This window comes from Halichoerus grypus, chromosome 10 (genome assembly GCF_964656455.1).
Source record: "Halichoerus grypus chromosome 10, mHalGry1.hap1.1, whole genome shotgun sequence".
Lineage (NCBI taxonomy): Eukaryota > Metazoa > Chordata > Mammalia > Carnivora > Phocidae > Halichoerus > Halichoerus grypus.
In genome coordinates, this window is record NC_135721.1 from 130,841,901 (window position 1) to 130,862,550 (window position 20,650).

Sequence of the window (20,650 nt, forward strand, 5' to 3'; positions counted from 1 at the left end):
GACAGTACTTTTATATAAGTGCATGTGTGTATATGCAAATATATGTGTGCACACATTTGTATGTGCATGTGCCCATATACAAGGAAATCTAGGAGCATCTGGGAGGGAAGACAAGATGGAGGAAGAAGACTGATTTTATCCTGTGGAGGATAAAGGTGTCTCAGAGAGTACAAGAGACCTACTTTAAAAGTTGAAAATTAAAAGATGCTTTAGATTTAAATGTATTTTTTTTTATTAAATCAGAAAAAGAAAAATACAGTATACATGATATCAGTCAATCATATGCTACTTTGAATTACATTTTAATAGACTCATGGTCCTATTTACTCCTCTGTACACGTATTAAAAAAACCTCGGGTATTTGAATAATCTTCCAAAAATTTTTATTAACTGGGGTTATGGGGAGGGCTTTATCAGAAAACATCCTGAGAACATTAGGAAGTTACAGACAGGCTTGAGATAAGCGTCAGACAGAACAGATGAGGCCAGCCCCCCAGCCATCTGAGAAGCATTAATAATGTAAGATTGCAGGGACCAAATCTTTGTTAGGGCTACAGGATGCAGGATTAAAATGGAGACCTCAGTGCCCCCTTGTGTTGCAAAGTAAACTTGCAACTTCATTTATTTGTTCTGTTTTTTGGTTTTTTTTGTTTGTTTGTTTGTCTTGAAGTTGTAATGTCACTGAGCTTCAAAAAGCAATTGTTTTCCCAAATCATTTCAAACCCTCTGCGGTCAATCTTTTCCCTTCTCATCAATAACTTACAAGGACCCTATTTGAAAAGCAACTCTTCTTCATTCCCTTTTCATTCCCCACACATTCCTTTCCAGGAAATTGGTGACCTCCCCCACGGAGCCCATGCTATCCCTCCTCGAAATGTGAACTTAAATGGATTTTTGTCTCTCCTCTTCGAGTTTAGAGGATGAGCGTGTATTTCCTACAAAGCTTTCTTCCTTCCAACAGGCATTCTTCTTCTGCCACTTACTTGCCACTGCCATTTTTCATAACTTACCCAGAATGCATTCCTCCACGCCCTCTACCCGCTGCCTGGCAACCATCAAGTCTTCCCACCTGACTGGTTCACCTGCTAAACCATCTTGACAGCTATTTACCGGAAAAGATTGGACCAGAGACGTAAATAATACACCTCGATATACAACAGCTCAGGCTTAATTTGTAGGCAGAATTTCATTTGATGGCCATTAGAAGAAAACTATGTACATGGAGTGGGCTCGGGGAGGAAATGGAGTAGGGAGAAGACATCTTGCTGGCAGGATAACTTGGTGGGAACTGTAGTGATTTGTTTACTTGGATTTGCCAACTGGTCCGATGGATACAGGGTCTGTTTGCACTTGGGCGTCCAACATCCGCTTTGGTCCCTGGAGAAAAATATAAAGAAGTTGCACCCTAATGAAAGTCTGAAATATCAAGAGCAATGACTGCCATTTACTTTGCACTTACTCCGTGCCAGGTCTCGTGCCAAATAAATATACCCTTTGCATGAGTGGTGGATAAAAGAATGGTCTCCAGCCAGATGTTGGAGTGCATTGCCCAGTTCTTTCACTTTCTAGCTCTGTGACAACTTGGAGGAATTACTTCACTCTTTAAAATCAGTTTCTTCATCTTTCCAATGGGGAAGATACAACTTATCTCCGAGGGATGCTCCAAGGTAAAGTGAGTCCCCCCTCTGGCCCCATGAGGCATGGACTTTGGGGATCAGAGGCATTCACGTCACCTTTGTCCTGCCCGCTGTCTCAGGCCTGCACTTCATGGGATACAACCAGCCAAGCCAAACCCACCCTCATCTGGTCCTCTCGCCAGCCCAGTGAGGAGGGCAGTGATGATTAACCCAGTTTTACAGATGGGAAAACAGGCTCTAAGATAAGTCAGGACCAGCTTATGTAGCGTTGCACGGGCCCCCCGACTTGGAATCTGGACCTCAGATCACCTGCTCTCCAGGCTCCAGTCTGGGTCCTGTCCACTCTTTCCAAGCCCTGGGTGGAGTAACTGAGCTAATTGTTCCCAGCCTCGGTTCAGCCTGTGCCCAGTGGAGAGGGCCAAAAATGATAGGTAGGGGACTCTGGGAGAATAAAGAATAGGCTCTATCTTCTTTCCAATCTCCATTGGCTCCCCGGTAAAACCTGCAGATTGGCCTGCACGGAATCCTAGCACTACATGAAGGCGTCGGGGACCCGCGACAGTGGGAGAGATGAGAGCGCCATCAAGTGGATGGCTCTTGGGCAAGATGGGGGCAGGGGGTCTACTCCCCCTCCAATCAGAGCTCCATGTTGATCAAATAGATATGTTTCTATAGACACATTTATGTGTGTATACACACATACGCACACGCACATACACCCGTGAAGGTTCTGACGTTTCCTTTGTCAACCGAGTCCCTCTGCTCAAAAACCAAATGCTTGCAAACAGTGGCACTTGATGAATTCTAAAGGCTTCCTTCCAGTTCTTTTCAGATGCTGCATGAAATGCCAAGGAGGCTGCTCCCTGTTAGAATCCAGGCAGTATGAGGAAGGATTGGGGGGGAGGGAGGAGCAGAGCAGAGAGGATCTCACCCGCAGGGCAAAGATCAAGCAGGGATCGGCAAGCAGTGAATTTGGGAACTGACTGGGGCAGATGGTTTTGGGCAAGGAGAGAGGGAGGCGGCATGTGGACAGAGGGAGAATGAATTGCAGGGAAAGGAGTCCCACGGTGGGTTTAAGGTGAGAGCAATGTGGGCTGATGTCCCACCTTTGCAGGAGGTCAGGTTCCGGTCCACATACAAGGTCCAGTGTATTTGCCGGGGAAATGATAGCATCCACTATGGAACTCCTGCTTCGTGTCAGGTGTTGGACCCCTTAGGACATACATGCATTTGATTCCCCAGGAATCCTAGAATGTTGCTGTCATTATCACCTCAGCTTTGCACAGGGGAAACTCGAGGCTCGGATGGGGTTAAGTGACTAACCCAAGGCCACAAACCTAGGAAGTGGTAGGTCTAGCACTCCAGTGAAGCTGTCTAACTTCTCAGCACGGGCTCCCGGGCACTGCTCTGTTCTTTTTTTTTTTTTAAGGATTTTATTTATTTATTTGACAGAGAGAGAGAGCGCACAAGTAGGCAGAGAGGCAGGCAGAGGGAGAGGGAGAAGCAGACTCTCCACTGAGCAGGGAGCCTGACGCGGGGCTCGATCCCAGGACCCTGGGATCATGACCTGAGCTGAAGGCAGCCACATAACCGACTGAGCCACCCAGGCACCCCCTCTGCTCTGTTCTTTCCAACTGCCCTACGTGCTGTTTGGCCATCTCTGGGCTTCTCAGCTCCAGCCCCCTGACACTTGGGCTCTCCCACCTCCATCAATCAGAGGTCACCAATACCCACAGATATTCAGGGACTGGGACAATCAGGAATGATCAATTGGTTTCGGGCAGTTTGCTTCATGTACCTGCCGCATCTCTGTCACAACCTGAAGGTTAACTCCAGCCCCATGGCTCTTCTGTGCACCGTGGGACATTTAGCAACATCCCTGGTCTCTACCCACAACATCCCAATAGCACCTATTCCCAGTGGTGACCATCAAAATGGTCTCTGGACATTGCCAAATGTCCCCTGCATAGAAAATCACAGGTTCAGAACTACCGGATGAGATCCATCCTGTTAGATCCAGGGATTTTGTGTGTAAGGAGATATGCAGAGAGCACTCCATGAGCCTCTGACCAAAAAATAAAATAAATAAAATAAAACCCAGAAAACAACCAAAAACCACCAAGAAAGTGAGGAACTGACTGGGCCCGTGAGCTCAGAATCTTTCCAGAACAGCACCCTCCCCATGCGGTACACCACCCCGGGCACTGTGGCTTGGCAGGGAATGGTTCAACCAGAACTTTGGGCAGAAAAAAATGCATAGTCAGTTTGGAAATGTCTAGAAAAGTGTGATAAGGGTTTACACTCCTCTCCAAGGAACTGGAGCAGAGAATGGAGACAAGTTTTCTAGCAAAACCACTCAAAGCATGATCAGTCTTTTAGCCCACCCCCCTCTCCCCTCCGCTTTGATGGTTGGTCTCCAGTCTTCATCACCTCTTAAAAACCGGAGAGGGCTTTACACCAGAGGCTTGGGAGTAGGAGAGGGGCTCTGTACCAGGGCTTCCCATTTCCAAACAGCCTCAAACCATGACTTCTAGCACTATCTCACGCTGAGGTTCTGTACCCATACCTAGACACACTGGCCAGAGGGAAATACGATGGCATTCATCCATAAAATAAACATGGGGCCTGAGAGTCTGCATTTCTAACAGGTTCCCACAGATGCTATTTGGAGACCAAACTTGGGCCCAGGGGAACCATCGTACTCCCCCACCTCCATCGATCAGAGGTCACCAATACCTACAGATGTTCAGCGACTGGGACAATCAGGAATGATCAATCACTTTAGGGGAGTTTGCTTCAGGTATCTGTTCCATCTCTATCACAACCTGAAGGTTAACCCCTGTTAACTCCAGCCCCATGGCTACTGTGAGTGTGATTTCCTTGTCCTGCCCCATGGGCTCAAGCCACATTCCCATGAGTCCTAGGTGTGACTTCACCTGTTTCTCCTCCTAGTGGATGCTTGACCACCTTGCTTATCTTTTGATTAATGACCTTCAGACTCTCCTCATTTGCCAGGATTTACATTATCCCAAATATAAGAAAACATTTACTAGTGCCATATTTTCTCCATCCATTCCTTCATTCATTCAACAAACCCTTCTTGGGTGTCTACTATGCTCTCGCCACCGTGCTGGGGAGGACAGCACATCTGCCCATGACAGTGTGGTCACTGCCCTCCAGTCTAGGGGAGGAGACAGAGAAGAACCAAACAGACACACACAAAATAACCCAGAGGTTAATTAATTACAGAATGTCTGGCCTCCGCTCACCCTGGACTAGGCCTCTCTGGAAGGAAGGAGCTGATTTTTAGTCACCTCCGTATACCCACCACCCAAGGTCAGGTTCAGAGCAGTTTCCTGATTTAAACATTTCAAGGCTCCCTTTGGCCACAGGTGAATCCTGATGCTCCTCATCACCACCTGTTCCTGCCACCTTGCCTCTGTCCTCCTATGCCTTCTTCCGGCAAGACTGAATTTCACTTCTCTGCTGTCTCTCCATTGCCTGGAACACACTGGTTCTTCAGGCCTCCCCTTGCTTCCTCCTCCACAGGCTAATCTGAGGCCCCACCTTAGAGGTCGTCTTCTCCGAGAAGCCTTCCCTGACACCCCTTTCAACCCCCCGGGGGGGGGGGTATCACATCCTCACACTCAGGCTCCCCCGTGCCTGCCTTCTGCCTCCCTGCTCTTCACCTGCTCAGTATCCCTGCCCCCAGCCATCGGCACCGGAGTGTCCGGCCGAACAGTGAAGCATCTGTCCAGCCTGCTCTCCGAGCCCAGCACAGCGCCTGGCATACAGCAAGTCCTCCAGCAATATTTCTGTGACAGAGGTCCAGGCCAGTCCCACCTTGAAGGCGTGAACCACACTCCTGGCCCAAGAGCCTAGAAAGAGGTGATGAACGATCCACCTACCAGGCCCTTAAAGAAGCCCCCGAGGGACTGTCGCCGCTTCTCCTGTCTCTTTTGGGACTTGTCCCCATTCTGCAGCGAGTTCGCCTCCCCCGCGGCCGGTTCCACACACTGGACCGGTTCTTTGGCTTCCTGCTTGTTGCTCTTCTGCTTGTTCCCCTCAGCCGCCACCTTCTTGTCCTTGGAGGAGCTCTCTTTGCCCTTCTGGTCTGCTCCCGCCGGCTCCGGCTCTGGGGATGTGATCGCCTTCTCCGGTGAGTCTGACTTCTACAGCAAGTTCAAACAAAATTCATGTTTAGGAGCTATAAGACAACGCTCAGTAGCAGGGAAATAAGTATGTCAGAACAGAGGTGTTCAAGTGTTGGATGGGGTCTACGTGTTCATGAGTCCTGGGTGAAATTGAAAAAAAAAATAAGAAAAAGGTGCAAATACTTATGACGGTTCAAGGTCACAGTAGGAGACATTTATTTGTTTATCTAAAAATTTATTAATGCTTTCCCAGCAAGCATTCTTCTCTCCTCCTTCTGGGACTAGAACTTGGGTTTTCCTTGGAGAACTACCCTTTTCTCTCCTTTATTCTCCTTGGAGAACTACCCTTTTCTCTCCTTTATTCACCGTGGTTCAGACAAATTAATTCTGCCCCTGGACAAAGGCACAGGACTCAGGCCTGGTCAGTCAGAGCCATGCACGTGATCCGGCTGCTGTGATTGGTTCAGGATGGCTGAATGCAGATAAAAACTGAGCCAATCACAGAACCTTGCTAAATCAACCAAGAGAGAGGTCTGTCTACTCTCCATTGGATTCCAAACTGTGAAGATAAAAGCCTGGAGCTTCCAGAGCCAGTGACATTTCCAGGAAAAATCTGCTTGAAAAGGAAGCCAATAGAGAGAAAAGCAGAGCTGAGAGATGAAGAAAGAGAGAGGGAGAAAGAACCCAGGTGCTGACAAGCTCACATATGCCCCTGGATCTAGCTGTTCCTGAAACCCTTCTGTGCTTAAGCCAGCTCTGAGAGGGTTTCTCCCACTTAAAACCACATGTGACTCTTTTCTTGGGATGCCTATTCCTTTTTTCATGGTTATGTCTATCTTAGTTTCTGGTGTGAAACTGTTCTTTTGTTTATAAAACAGTGGTGAGAGAAGATAAGTGTTTTAAATTTTGAATGTACATCTTTCATGCTGAAGAGAAATTTTTGCAATCCTACTTGGTTCCTACAGTTTGGAAGGATGAAGCTGTAAAATCCAAAATTCTAGAAAATGCTAGGTAAATTACAGATAACAAAATATCTGTAAAGCAAAAGCCTTTTCTCCATAACTTACTTGAACTGAAATTACTATAGGGGCCAGACAGATGAAATAAAAACATGACGGAGGGCAGGGGTAAGAATAATCACATAGAGACCTTATTTCCCCAGTTGGGAGAGCAATGTAAGAAATACTTCTCTAGTGTAAGAAAAACACCAGTTCAAGCAATGCTGGCTTTGATGTTGGGGAGAAAATTGGAGCGGCGGGGAGGATTGTGGTGAATTGTCACAGGCCCTGTCCAAAGGGGTAACAGCTGCTCAGACCCAACCAAGATACTATGTAGGATTGCAGTCCCAGTGCTGTCAAGTCTTCTATTTTTCGCATAGAAACTTGAAAACAGCCACAACACCAGCAACCCCGTGGGCCACATTTGACCCGTGGGCCACATTTGACCCGCTGAATATATGTTTACAACTTCTGATTTGTAAAAGTGATAGATTGTTCCCGAGTGAAAAAGTTCTTGGACAAAGTTGCAGTTTGATGGAGAAAGCGATAAGCAGAGAACTGTCATTTCTCATCAGTATCAATATACCCCTTAGAAATAAGCAAGAAGACAGAAGATGCCCCGGTCCCAAAAGCCTCCCGAGGGCAGAATTCCTTGGAGAAAGGAAACATCCAACATTGAGTCATTCCAAGAAGCTCTCCTGCCACCACCCACTCTGATTATTTCCGTCGGACCCCGGCTGCCGAAGTTGTAGCAAATGCGAAGTAAGTTATAGATGCCCAAATGCAACAGAGAGCCGAGAGCAGATACCCCGGTACAGTGAGACAGAAACTCCCACCACGAGGCTCTTCAGAAAGACCACAGACCATTTGAACACCCTGGTGACTGTTTTTGTTGCATAGAAGATGGTAAGATCCAGTTATTGGCTAAGGGCTTCGTGTTTGGAGTCAAAAGAACAGGGCGTGGTCCTGGTTCCATCACATCCTTGCTGTATGACCTGGAAGAAATCATTGGCTCTCTCGGCTTCCTCATCTGTGTGGGAGCAACAAAAGATGCCCATCATACCTCATGGTGGTCTGAGGATTAAAGCCTGTACCACATGGTGTCTGGCCATGGAGAAGGCCAAACATCAAGGGACCGGTCTTCTTGTTTGGTCTGGGAGAGAGGGGGTTCCAGGACATGCAACTTAATTTTAAAACCACAAAGTCCCAGGCAAACTGGGGAGAGTCGGGCAGCCTGACCCAACATTGCCTGCAGAGATTCTTTCTGAGAGATTCTTTCTGTGTGGCTCTGAGAGCCAGGTACAGACCAAGGACTCAGGAAATACTTGTTAAATCGAGTGTCCCTGTGCCTCTCCAACCTTGTCTCTTATTCCTCTCCCCTCTGTTCCTTCTGCTCTAGACACATGGTCTTCTCTTCTTCCTCAAACAAGCTTATTCTCAAAAAAAGGGACTTCACGTTCGCTGTAACTTCTGCTCAGTATGTTTGTAGGGTTTGACAGGATTGCTGCTTCTTTGCTGTCAAGTCTCAGCTCAGATGTCGCCTCCTTGGAGACGCAGTTCCTGTTTAGACGGTCTAAAGAAGCCCGACCCCTCTCTGACAAAACACTGCTGTGTTTTCTTTATGTTTGCCTTAATCTTGGGGATTTCTTGGCTCACTTGAGAACGTTCCGCCTGCCTCTCTCTGCTGGAAGGGGAGCTCCAGAGAACAAAACTCTTCTGTCTTCCATGGCTTTATTCCCAGCACCTCATCTGACACATAGTAAGTCTCCACCAACATGGGTTGAATGAATGGCCAGCAACTCGCCTTCCAGATGTTTCTACACTATTTCCCTCAGCAAATCACTGTGAGGTGGGGAGTGAGAAGTGCCCACACATCAATAGCTTTCACAGGACATTGATTTTTTTTTTTTTTTTTTTTCAGGAGGGGAGCTTTCAATGGATCAGGTCCATTTACCACAGGGTTACGCCATGCTATTAGGCTTAAATGTTCTTCTTAATGGCTTAGAAACTAACTTCTGAAAATAACAGATGGCTGGTTCCTTATATTCAGAGTAAGCTAAGAATCTAAAACTGTGTGATGATTGCTGTCATTAAATGTAGATGATTTAAAATCTTTGCTTGGGATTTGACTCTCTCAGAATTTATAACAGAAATTATTCTCATCCAAATCATTGGAGTGTATCCTCCCCTGGAACCCAGTGATGCTGGCAGGAAGTTGGAGGACAAGGTCATGGAAACATCCCATTTGATTCAGACCTTGGAAGCATACCTAGACCAGGAGGTGCCTGAGGCTTCTTCTTCTGGAATCATCAATCAAGACTTTTATAACCCTGAGAGGGCAAATTGGAAAGGAACAGAGAATGTCTCTCCCCACCCCCAAAATTCAACTAAGCACTTATCATCTCTCCAAGATTACACATCTGTCTCCTCAAGTCTGGATCCAGGGCCCTCTAATGGATTCTCAGAACACTCCTAGGTGAGTGTAAATAGAATGAGGTTTCTAGCTCACTCTGATTTTCACTGACTTCACTTACATTTTAGAATTGCTAAGATGATTGGCATCACTGTTTCACATCAAGATCCTAGACAAAATGTACAATTATATCTAAATGTTTCATATTGAATAAAGTAAATTTATCATATTTCCAAGGTAGTTAACTTCAGGATTTTTGGTTCTGAAGTGGTCTAGAGAATGAGTTTGGGGCCAGGTATAGTCATAAGTTGAAAAAGAAAAACAAAAATAATTTGAGTGTAGCAAAAAGCAATATATTCCCTGTTGAAATATATGGGCTAATCCAATTATTATGGAAATAGAAATGTCATAAATTATTTATAGTCATTGCTGTCCATTTGTGTGTGTGTGATATGAACAATACACTAGGGTGGTAATTTCCTATCGGTGGCATAATAGTAATAGTAACAAAATAATAGCAACTAGTATGCCTTCATATGTTGAAGCCCTAACCCCCAGTGTCAAAGTATTTGGAGTAAGAAATGATTAAGGTTAATTGAGGTCATAAGGATGGGGCCCTCATCCAATAGGATTAGTGTCCTTGTGAGAGCTGCCATGTGAGGACACAGCAGAAAACAACTGTTGGAAAGCAGGAAGAGAGTTCTCCTCACCAAGAACCATGCCAGCATCCTGACCTTGGATTTTCCAGCCTCCAAAACTGTGAGAAGATAAATTTCTGTTGTCAAACCACTGAGTCTATGGTAGTTTGTATGGCAGCCCATGCGGCTTCACGTAGCGACTAACATTTATTGAGTCCCCGGTACTAGGACTGTTCCAGGGACCTTACGTGTGTTGACTCATCTAAGCATGACAATGCCACGAGGCAGTCCTTTCCCAGCTCCATTGTAGAGAGGAGGAAACTGAGGCACGGAGAGATTTGGTAAGCTGTTTTCAGTCACACAGCTAAAAAGTAGCAGAGCCAGGGTTCGAACGTAGGCAGTCTTGAGCCTGCAACTCATGCTCTTAACCAGTTCTCTGTATTGCAAACATTAGTAGAAGAATATTTGAGGACATTTTTGTGAAGGTGTATTTCTAAGTTAAGAAAGAGTACAGTTATAAAACAGGGTGTTGAGCATGAGATGATCCCATTTTAAAAAAAGGAAACGTGTAGTTATAAAAATGTCATAGCTATGTTTCTTTAGAATGGAGAAAATAATGGAAAAAAACCCCACATGATCCCATGTCTTTCACCTACTTTTTTTTCAAGAAAGAGCTCCTGCTCTACGCCAGGCGCTATGCAGTGTGATAGAAAAATAAAAGAGGCTCCTCCCTCGCTCCACGGATGCTCCAGACACGGAAAGGAACAGGTAGAGGAGACATAACTAATAGACAAATGACTCATTACAATGTGTGATAAATTCCATGAAGTGAAAGAACAAGATGCAATGATGATGGGCAGAAATAGAACATCTCCTTGAGGAGGTGACATTTAGGCCAAGACTTGAAGGACAGGAAGGGATTTGCCATGTGGAGAAGACAGAAAAGCATGTGTTAAATGAAATAGCTGAGAAACTCTAGCTTGTTCATGCATGTCTCCGCAGAGCCCAAGATAGTGCCTGGCATACAGCAGGTGCTTAATCTAGAGATGGTAGATGAGTTGTCTGTGGCTGAGAATTGCATTGGCAACTAGGCTGGAAAGAAGTGAGAACATGCAAGCTAAACCCACCACCAAACAGAGTTGACGTGTCACTTACTTGATAGCTGGAGTCTTTCCCATTTATTTCTTCTGAGTGGGTGATCCCTCCATCCCCTTTCACTGACTAAAATAACAAACAGACAATGGCCTTTCAGCTAACATGAGCACAGCAACAAGGGGAGTGCAAGGGGAGTTCTGAAATGGATGACCTCATTCATTCATGATTGAGATTTGGGGTCAAGACAAATGGAAGACCAGCTAGAAATGTACTACTCATGAGATACGCAATTTCCATGTGGCTTGTAACCACAGTCCGATTATATTCAAGTGTTGGTTTTCCCCAAATAACAACAACAATGGAAGTCTTAAACCCTGGAATTAGGTAATTCTGGGATAAAGAAATGATGACCAAAATGCTGATGTTGGAACCAAGAGGTGGTGGGTCATGTTGAATGAATGAACGACTAAACCGTTGGTAGCCTTCTATTGGTAACATTTAGGTGGTGGATGTTTCCTTGTATTTTTTTTTTTTCCCTCGCAGAGAGGTGGGGTTTGTTGAATATCCTACTTCCCATTTTTCGTAACTGCTGTGGCCTGTGGCATCAGTGATAGGGCTGGATGGGTTGAATGGGTTGAATTCACAGCTTTGGCTCCTTAAAGCACACGCTCAGTGAAGGGTTCTCAAACCGCGATCCCAGGGCCACAGCCTCAGCATCACTTTGGAGTTTGTTAGAAATACCAATTCTTGAGAACCACGCCAGATCTACTGAGTCAGAAACTCTCGGGGTTGGGTGGGGGGATGAGCAACAAGCCCTCCGGGTGATTCTGAAGCATACTTGAGTTTGAGCATCACTTTTTAAAGCTAACTGGCATAGACAAATGCAGACCAATACCGGGGCCTGCGGTCTCAGCTGTGGATTCAGTAATGCTCTGTGCCTGACGCTTGATAACGTACCTAAGAAATCTGGTAATGAACTGCCTAGTTCTTATCAACGATGTTGCCTGGGGTTTAATTCCCACATATTTGGTCATTGCTTATCGTCTCCTCCTCCTCTGCTGGAGGAGGGGAGTGTAGGAAATGGGGGTAAGCAATGTGGGGCAAACAGGAAGACTTCAGCTCCCACTGTTATGATCTTAGCTGTTCTGTCAGCAGATGGCAAGAAACTGTAGCACCTGCATCGAGAACAGGTAAGAACATCAAAGGCACTCAAATAACTTTTTGACTGATTAATATTATATGTCTCTTAGACGATGGACTCTGAGAAACAAACTGAGGGTTCTAGAGGGAGGGGGGTGGGAGGATGGGTTAGCCTGGTGATGGGTATTGGGGAGGGCACGTTCTGCATGGAGCACTGGGTGTTATGCACAAACAATGAATCATGGAACACCACATCTAAAACTAATGATGTAATGTATGGGGATTAACATAACAATAAAAAATTAAAAAAAATATTATATGTCTCTTAACCTGAGGTATGGTGCTCATATTAGTAAAGATAATGAAAATTATTATTCATGAAATCTAACCCTTAGTGGAGTGCTTACTAAAGGTCAAGCAGTGTGCCAAATGAGATAATAACCCTCACTAGTTCATTTATTTATCATGCGGAACCTTAAGATGGAGGAATCATTTTATTTGCCTCATTTTACAGGCAAGAAAATGTAAGCTCAGAGAAACCAGCATGGGTCACGGAACTAGCAGGTTAGGGAGCAAGGATTTGACACCAGGCAATGACTCCGTATCCCATACTCTTAACCACCTCTCGGTACTGTCCCTCCAAGGTAGGAGCCACCATTCAATGAACACATTTTTTATTAAACATCTACTATGAAGCCCCCTAATTAGGAAAGATAATAAGGGCTTGGATAAGATGGAGGTTGATAAATCTCAAATAGGGAGGAGCATGCCCATCCTCAGAGGTCAACCACGCTCGTCTTTAAATACTACTTGGTGCCACTAAGATTCAGAAGTCTTGACTAGGACTGTCAATGGTTTAACACAGTATGGCAATTTCTAGGTCTTGTCCTGCCTCAGAAACAACCTTTACAGAGCTTGTCATAAGGTAGAACCTTGATACATGCTTCTTGATTGGTTAGGAATGGAAGAAATCTTTCTTCAGCCCGAACCCCTGGTGTCTGGAAGTTCCATGTGCTTTTCTTAGGGACATCACTGTCATGGGTTTCACCAAGGTGTTCAGCCCAGAGGCAAATAAGGATCTGTTTGTCCTCTACATATACTTTAGATCCATTTGGATGGAAAGTGGTTTTGTCTTCCTCTGGGTCTTCTGCATTGTTCTACAAGGGCCAGTCTTGCTTGAGAACATTTAGAAAAAGAAGTGGACTCTCTCGGCTATCATTTCTCTCCCTGTAACCAGCTCTGTCAGCCTCCTCATTGCATTCAAAGGTTTTGCCATATTGGGATTTCACTGGCCTCCAGAATTCAGGCTGTCATTAAGAGCCCTTCCTACCCAAACACATTCCCTAGTGTCCTTTAGAATATGGCGTCGCATCCTCATTAGCTGGCCTTTGGGGAATGCTGAATGGCAAAACCAGCCAAACAAACAAAATGGCTTTTTAAGCAAAACGTCAGTGGAGATCAGGAGGCAGGCACGGCCCCTGGTGCCACCTTCCTGCCCAAGAGAGAGAGATTTTTTAACTTCCCTCTAGTGGTTTCAATTTGATATCTGTTAGGTCCTCTGCCAGTTTAAGGTTTAAATCTGCTTTCTTCCCCTCCCTGTCTTTGCTAGCCCTTGGAGGAGAATTTGGGTTGAATCAAAAGTCTTTCTCGGCAGCAGTGGACCTAGGTTAGCATCCGGAAAACAGCCCCTCCGGCTGTTAGGGAGATCATTGCAAAGAAGTTCAACTTCTTCTTCTTTAAAAAAGAGACTATCTCAAGCTTTTCTATGATTTTCCTCTGTTATTCATTTTGAGGCATAAAAAGCTGTATATATGCCAAGGTGACTGCGTGCTGAGTTTAGACTAAGGGTCTTAATAAGTCCCTAGTACCTAAGTCCCTTCCTCTCTTTGTTTTCTATCATTCTTTTTTCTTTGCTGAGTCCTCTTTTAGAGACCAAGTCAAATAGTTCATGTTGGGCTCTGTATTCAAAGGACAATAACCACAGAAGCTCATTTTCTCCAGCTGTCAAAAATAGAGTTACCATTTAAAGAACCCAAATTTTTTTCAGGGACTACCTAATACTTTAAAGAACAGTTCGAAGACTACCAAGCAATTTCAGAGCTTTTCTAGTTCATTACTGATCAACTTTCTTCCAGGGGTTTATTTTTATTCGTGAGAGCCAAAGGTGAAGCATCTCAGGGCATCCAGCCCGCAGTGTTGGGATGGAATCTGGTTGTGACATCCAAGCTTTGCCTATTAATAAAGTCATTTTTATTTCTTTCATTGTGTCATGTATTCTAATAGCTTGATACTCTGAGGAGCATTTGAACCCTCTCCAACGTGTATCACTTAGATATTCAAAGTTCTAGCGGAAATGTTTGGTGGGCAGTTCGCATTTCTTTGAAAGGTGTGCGAGTGTATTTTTGGTGGAGATCTAATTCAACCGAAGTTGAGATTTAAAAGAAGAATTGGGAAGATATTTTAATTTATTGTGCGGGATTGTTTACTAGGTCAGCCTCATTGTTACACAAATCCAAGGAACTGGACCTGCTAGAAATTTCCAGAATCAACAAAGGCCATGAGTCCAACCTTCGTGTTTCACCAAGATGCCCACTTCAAACAGAACTGGACAATCAGACAAAATTACACAACCAAGGCAAATCTCAGTTTAGTGACAAACATATTCAGAAAACGTACATCCGAGCTTTATGTAAGTCAGGTATTAATTCTCCTCTCTCTTGCCTTGTTGTAATTTCAGGTGATTTCAGATGAGCGCAGAAAACACTATGAGGAGAATCACAAAAATGGAGCTGTGGCTGTCCTTTCTCCATGTACTCTCAAAGAAAATCAGCTGCCAGGAGCACAGAAAGTCACAAACACATCTAAGTACAGGGGATGAGCTTTAGAAGCAACAAACACCTGAGTCTGAGTTCTGGTGCTGCCATTTTCCAGCTCTGTGACCCTGACCGAATCACTTAAACACACTGAGTCTACACGCCCTTCTCTGCACGGTGGGACGGGAATGTGTTGCATGGAGTGTTTAGGCTAATAAATGAGCTAAGGCATGCACTGTGCTAGGATGGTGCTGGCCAGGCCACTGGCACATGATACATACACAGTAGCTATTATCATCATTACTATAATTATTAACCGAGAGTGCCAAGTGACCACAGAATCTCCTGTAAGGGTAGAAAGGAACACAGGCTGCTGCGGAGATAGAAATTGCCCAGAGAAACACTACTTTCAGAAACCTCCCGAAACACAACTCTGTTTTCATAGTCAGTACTTGGGGCAGAATGGGAGATCAAGAACTTGAGCTGGAAGACTCCTGTTTTTGTTTTTTTTGTTTTACAGTCACCATTACAAACCATCCTCCTTTTTCCTCCAGATGGTCAATTTCAACAGGTTTTATTAGATTTCTAGATTGAAGGTAAGCAATGGAAGACCGTGATTTCCTGGCTGTATCCTCATTTGGATCTTATATGTGCTCAATATGAAAGCTCACCGTCCCTCTCTGTGCCTGAGAACATGATTCCAACAAAGAGCTTCTTACAAAATGAATGGTCTAAAGAAAGACAGGAGGAGGATTAAATGAAACAGTAGGTGACAAGGGTTCAGAGGAGGAAAGCACTTTTCAAGTACAGGGTGTTATTAATATTGACAAATTATAAATCTATATCTCTATATTCCCATCTACCACCGTATGGTTTCATCTGCCTACCTGGTTTGTGGGCACATGAATAGAGTTCTCCACCCACTCACTTTATAAAAATATACTGGCACTTCAAATATCCAATTTCTTGACATACACTTGAATTAATACATATAAGAATCTTTTTCTATTTAGGGCACGACAGATGTCTTAACTACTCTTTGCAATTATTTTGAAAATCTGTAGGAGCCCATAGGATTTTTGTGAAGTGATAGAACTACCTGTGTTGGATGCAGTGCAAGGACTTAGGGGACTCTATTTATTTCTCCTGAAATATACTTATTTTTCCTGAAATAAGATTATTTAAAAAGTGATATTCTTTCCATTTCTATTTTTTGTGAGAGGTTAATTTCTAGAAAGAAAAAGATCTCTTTAGAAATAACCTGGGCAATGCATTTATTTTTTTAAAATATGCAACCATGAGTCACAGTGCCATGGGACAGCAAAATATGTTTTCTGAGAGAAATTTAAGGGAGGCCAAGGCGAGGAGGTAGAAAATCAAAAATGATTTGATGAATGGAGACATTGATTATAAAACAAGGGTGACACATTTACAATTGAGCTTCCTCTTCTATTGAATCAATTATTTTAAAAATAACTTATATTTTTCTAACAATATATAACATCATTTTGAAACGTCCACTTATTTGGCTCAAAAAATAAAAAATGAAAACCTCAGTGATGAGTCAGATGTTGTCTCGATTTTCAAGCCCTGAGAGGAAGGGTTGGTTTGGTTTTGCTTTCTCCCGCATAAATAGGGACTTTAAATTAGTTTGGAAGTCATGCAATGTTAGCTCAAAGTGTTTCCTGAAACGATTGCTGAAGCCAACTTCCAGGAATGCATGCTGTGGGGGATATTAGCACATGTGCATAAAGGTAGGTGTGCAAGGATGTTCATCAGGTTAGTTAGTGAAGGACCTGAGATCAATGTGCATGAGACACATGGTGGGTGCTCACTGCATATGGCCTAGAGTTAAAAATAAACATGTTTTCCTCATTGGGCTTTATTCTCCATGAGGACAGGGGCCACGTCTACTTACCGTTATATCCCAATGTCTGGAATACAGTGGGTACTCAATAATTCTTTGTCGAAAAAATGACCAAATGAAGTGCAACAAGTTGGAAACAAATCCAATGTCCATCAAGAGACAATGGTGAATCCCAGTATGATAAATCCAGATGATGGGATTCAATGAAGTTGTTATAAAGAATGAGGTAGTGCTATATCAAGGATGCAACACCAAATACCCCCAGGGATAGGGCCAGGGACATAAATGAGTGAGCTGGGTGTGACAACAGGGAGTCGTGGGATCGCGGTGAACCGGAAAACCCACATCTTCTGTGTATTTGAATTATTCACAATGGTAATATATTTTTATAATGAAAACAAAACAGACTGCAAGACAAGAATCACTAGGGTATCTGGAATTTTTAGGGAGAATCCCCCAAGTCATGGAAGCTTTGGAGTTTCAACATTAATAGAGAGGAATAATGTTCAAGCTCCCAGGCATAACCCTTTCTATGGACGGTAGATAATAAGAACAATGGACATAATAAGACCTGATGCTATGAATCCACTGAAGATTGCTCCGGAAAAATGTGTCCTCTTCTACCTCTATCCCTATTCTACGGAGAATCAATTATAAAGGACTCTTTTGTTTCCAACTTGTTCCTCTAACAGTTCAGAGGTACCCATTTCTATTGCTAGAAAATATCCCCCAGAAACCTCTAACGGATAGCTCTGGAGGGTGAATTTAAGTAACGTGGGACCTCATTAGAATTCAAGGATTTGAATTGAATGGATGTAGTGGGTGGTTTAGACACCTTTCATGTTTTATTTGGAGGCTCTTGCATTTTCTTGTCTTTAAGTGAAGAAGTCTCAGGTTGGTTATTTGGAAAAGAAAGTCATACTATTTGCTATGTTGCGGGGCAGGGGGGTAATCTCTCAACTCCACCCAGAAATGGGAAAGTTGGATCACTCTCAATGTTAGGATGAGCTATTTGGGGATGCCATTTGTAATGTCAATGGGTTGCCAGAAAAAGGCCAAATGTTCTTTTCTTTCCTGACATTGTGTAAAAATTGGTCGAAAAATCTCAGATCTTGGTCCCCATTTTCGATGCCAAATTGCAGAGTAAATGACCAGGAACATAGATGGGGTCCCAGCCATACAGCCTGCTCACTACTAACTCTATCTACATTTCCTACTCTCCGAGAGTCCAATGATAAAGAAGATGATTCCTGTTGACAATTCCTAACAGAGTCATTTCTAATATGCCTCAGCTCCCACTGGCAAGGGTTTTGTGTTATGTTATGTTGTGTTGTGGACTAGAAAGAATTCCTTAACAGGCAGAGCCTGTGAAACCAAAGGGTTGCTTTCTCAAAGGATTAAATTCCCAAATACTCCTGAAAATAATGGTACACTATAATGAAATTCTTGTTTCTCATTAAAAGAGAATTAAACCAATGACCTTTTACATGGGCTTTTGCTCTTTGTCTTCTAACCACGTTGGGTTTTGTTGCATTATAATTATTTAAGTTCTTGGTTGCTTTGTTATTTAATGTATATGACACTTCAGAGACACCAAATAACATCTGCCCACATTCTTTCCATTTTCTGCAAGCTAAAACCATGGCAAATTCACCAACTGAGTTACACACATTCACTATGCGAAAATTATGTTGTCACTTTATAATTGGAATTATTTATAAATCGGCTTTGTCCAAATTTGTGTCACTCACACATCACTTTCAGAATTTTTCCAACATCAGTATATAACTTGGTCTATTTCTTACCTAGTCCTTTAAACAATGCCTTATGTTCTTTGTGTAAATAAATGTACTCTCAAAGGAAACTGCATATCATTACCATAATGAGAAAAACAATATCATTTGCCATACAGAGAAGGAAACTTTAAAAAGAAATTAAATTGAAAGCGAACAGTAATATTAACTTCTGCATGGATGCTGCTGTCTGCCAAAGCTCAGCACCCAAGACCAGCTCTTTCTTTGTTAAAAAGGGAGTTAGCAGGAATTAAGGAAAGATTAAGGAACATTAGCAATAAACTGAGACTTGCTCAATGATTGGGTCAGAAGGAGGAAAAGCAATTGTCTCCGTGCACACGACAGATCACGTGTATCCCCTCTACACCACCTACAATTACGGCTCACCCCACCTGAGACGGGTCCTTCGCTCGCAAAAGCTGATCTGGGTATTTCAGCTTTCCTGGGCTGGAAACAGGTGGCTTACCATTTGTCTGAGAAACGCCATCAGGGAGGTTCTCGGTGGTTTTCGTTCTTCTCTTTTGAATCTTACTTCTGTGGGTTCGGGTGTGGCGTCTCCTTCTTCGTTGAGATCCACTGTTTGTAAGGTTGATTCTACTTCCTCGAACTTTACAACCTCTACTGGTGATTCACACACCACCTGGTAATTATTTTGCCAGGTAATAAGACAGTGAAAAAAAAAAAAACATTCCCCCAAACAGGCTTTATAAAGTGAGGGGTCCTGGTTGCCCCCTTGTCCACGTGCTACAGGTTTGACCCAATGATCATTTCTACACAGGCACATCTTCGAGAAGGAACACCCATGTCTTATAGTGTGCTTTCAAACAGTCAATTTCGGGAAAAAAGGCCAAATACGCTGACTCGGAAGTGGCAAAAATCCTGCTCCATGAGGTACAAGGCTTAGATAGGAAGCCCTTCCCGGGGACTGCCGTCCACAGCAGGCTCACTACCCCTTCCGTTCCAGGAGGCCCCCCTCTTTGGTCCGCCATCGAGGTGACTTACCCCTGGTCTGTATAAAAATCAGAAGTCATCATTTCCTTAAAGGTCCAGCCTTGGAGATGGTGGCCATGATACCTTCCATCGCATGCCCTAAGATCCCCCACAACTGGGAAGACTTGTCCTCTTTGCGGAAAAGATAGTGTGAAGTCCACACTGGATTTAGCAGACTGGACCTCCTCCTTAACTTACTTCCCACCCCAACCCAGGACCGGTCATTTGCCTTTGTTTCTTAACCAAAGTTCCTGCTTTCAGAAGAAAACAGAACTTGGCAAGAACACCATGGTGAAGTTCCTGACGGCCCCCAGCAAGGTACCCAGGGAGCTCAGTGCCCCCTGAGGGTCCGTCGGGGAGAAGGGGTGGCCAGCTATGGGGGGTTTGGATGCAAGGTCCGATTCACCTGTGTTCTGATTCCAAATTCTGTTCTTTTGCCTTGCCTCACTCCATTTGTGCTGTGCCCCAGTCACATCTGGGCCAGTTTCTACTTTGCATTGATCCTTGCAACAGATTTAATTGGCCTGGAGAAGGCTCCATAATTTCTTTGTTTCCTCAGGCAGGGGCTGGCAAACGACTATAAAATCCATCCCAGAGACTGTTTTAGCACAGCCCTGAGCTAAGATGGATTTTACATTTTTTTTTAAAGGGTTGTAATACGTTTTTAAAAGATGAAAGACAGGCAAGAGAGACTACATGTGGCCTGTTAAGTCTGAAACATTTACTGCCTGGCCCTTCACACAATAGGTTTGTCATCCCCTGCCTCAGAGGAAGGCTGTCTAGACCCAAAGGCATCTTTGCATTTGTCTTTGCTGGTGCCGGACCCCCCAGCTTCCTCTGCGTCTTATACTTGCTGTCAGGGAGGGGGGAAGGGACCTTAGGTATTTCCAAAAACACCCGTATGCTTGTGGAGAAATCATTTTCCTTTCCTTCATGCAGAATATGCCATTGGTTTGCACATGACCCCAGTGATCCAAATTGAGAAGGACCCTTGATTTCTGTATTGTCGAGTGAAACAGGAAGGTGCGCATTAACAAAGCAGCATGAGGGAACACCCTGAAATATGGCACCCAAATCACAGCCGTCTCTCTCCACCTTCCATTTTATAACAT

At 44.1% G+C, this 20,650-nt stretch overlaps 1 protein-coding gene across 1 annotated transcript in view; it reads right to left on the minus strand.

The window, feature by feature from the left end:
• Positions 1–216: 216 nt before the first annotated feature.
• BCAS1 (brain enriched myelin associated protein 1) overlaps positions 217–20,650 on the minus strand; it is a 112,275-nt gene continuing 91,841 nt past the window's right edge. The window contains exons 11-14 of the mRNA XM_036070840.2: positions 19,015–19,188; positions 10,996–11,061; positions 5,546–5,809; positions 217–1,377 (exon numbers count right to left, since the gene is read on the minus strand). Of these exons, the coding sequence (XP_035926733.2) occupies positions 1,303–1,377; positions 5,546–5,809; positions 10,996–11,061; positions 19,015–19,188 (579 nt within the window). The 3' untranslated portion in view covers positions 217–1,302. The remainder of the gene's footprint in view (positions 1,378–5,545; positions 5,810–10,995; positions 11,062–19,014; positions 19,189–20,650) is intronic.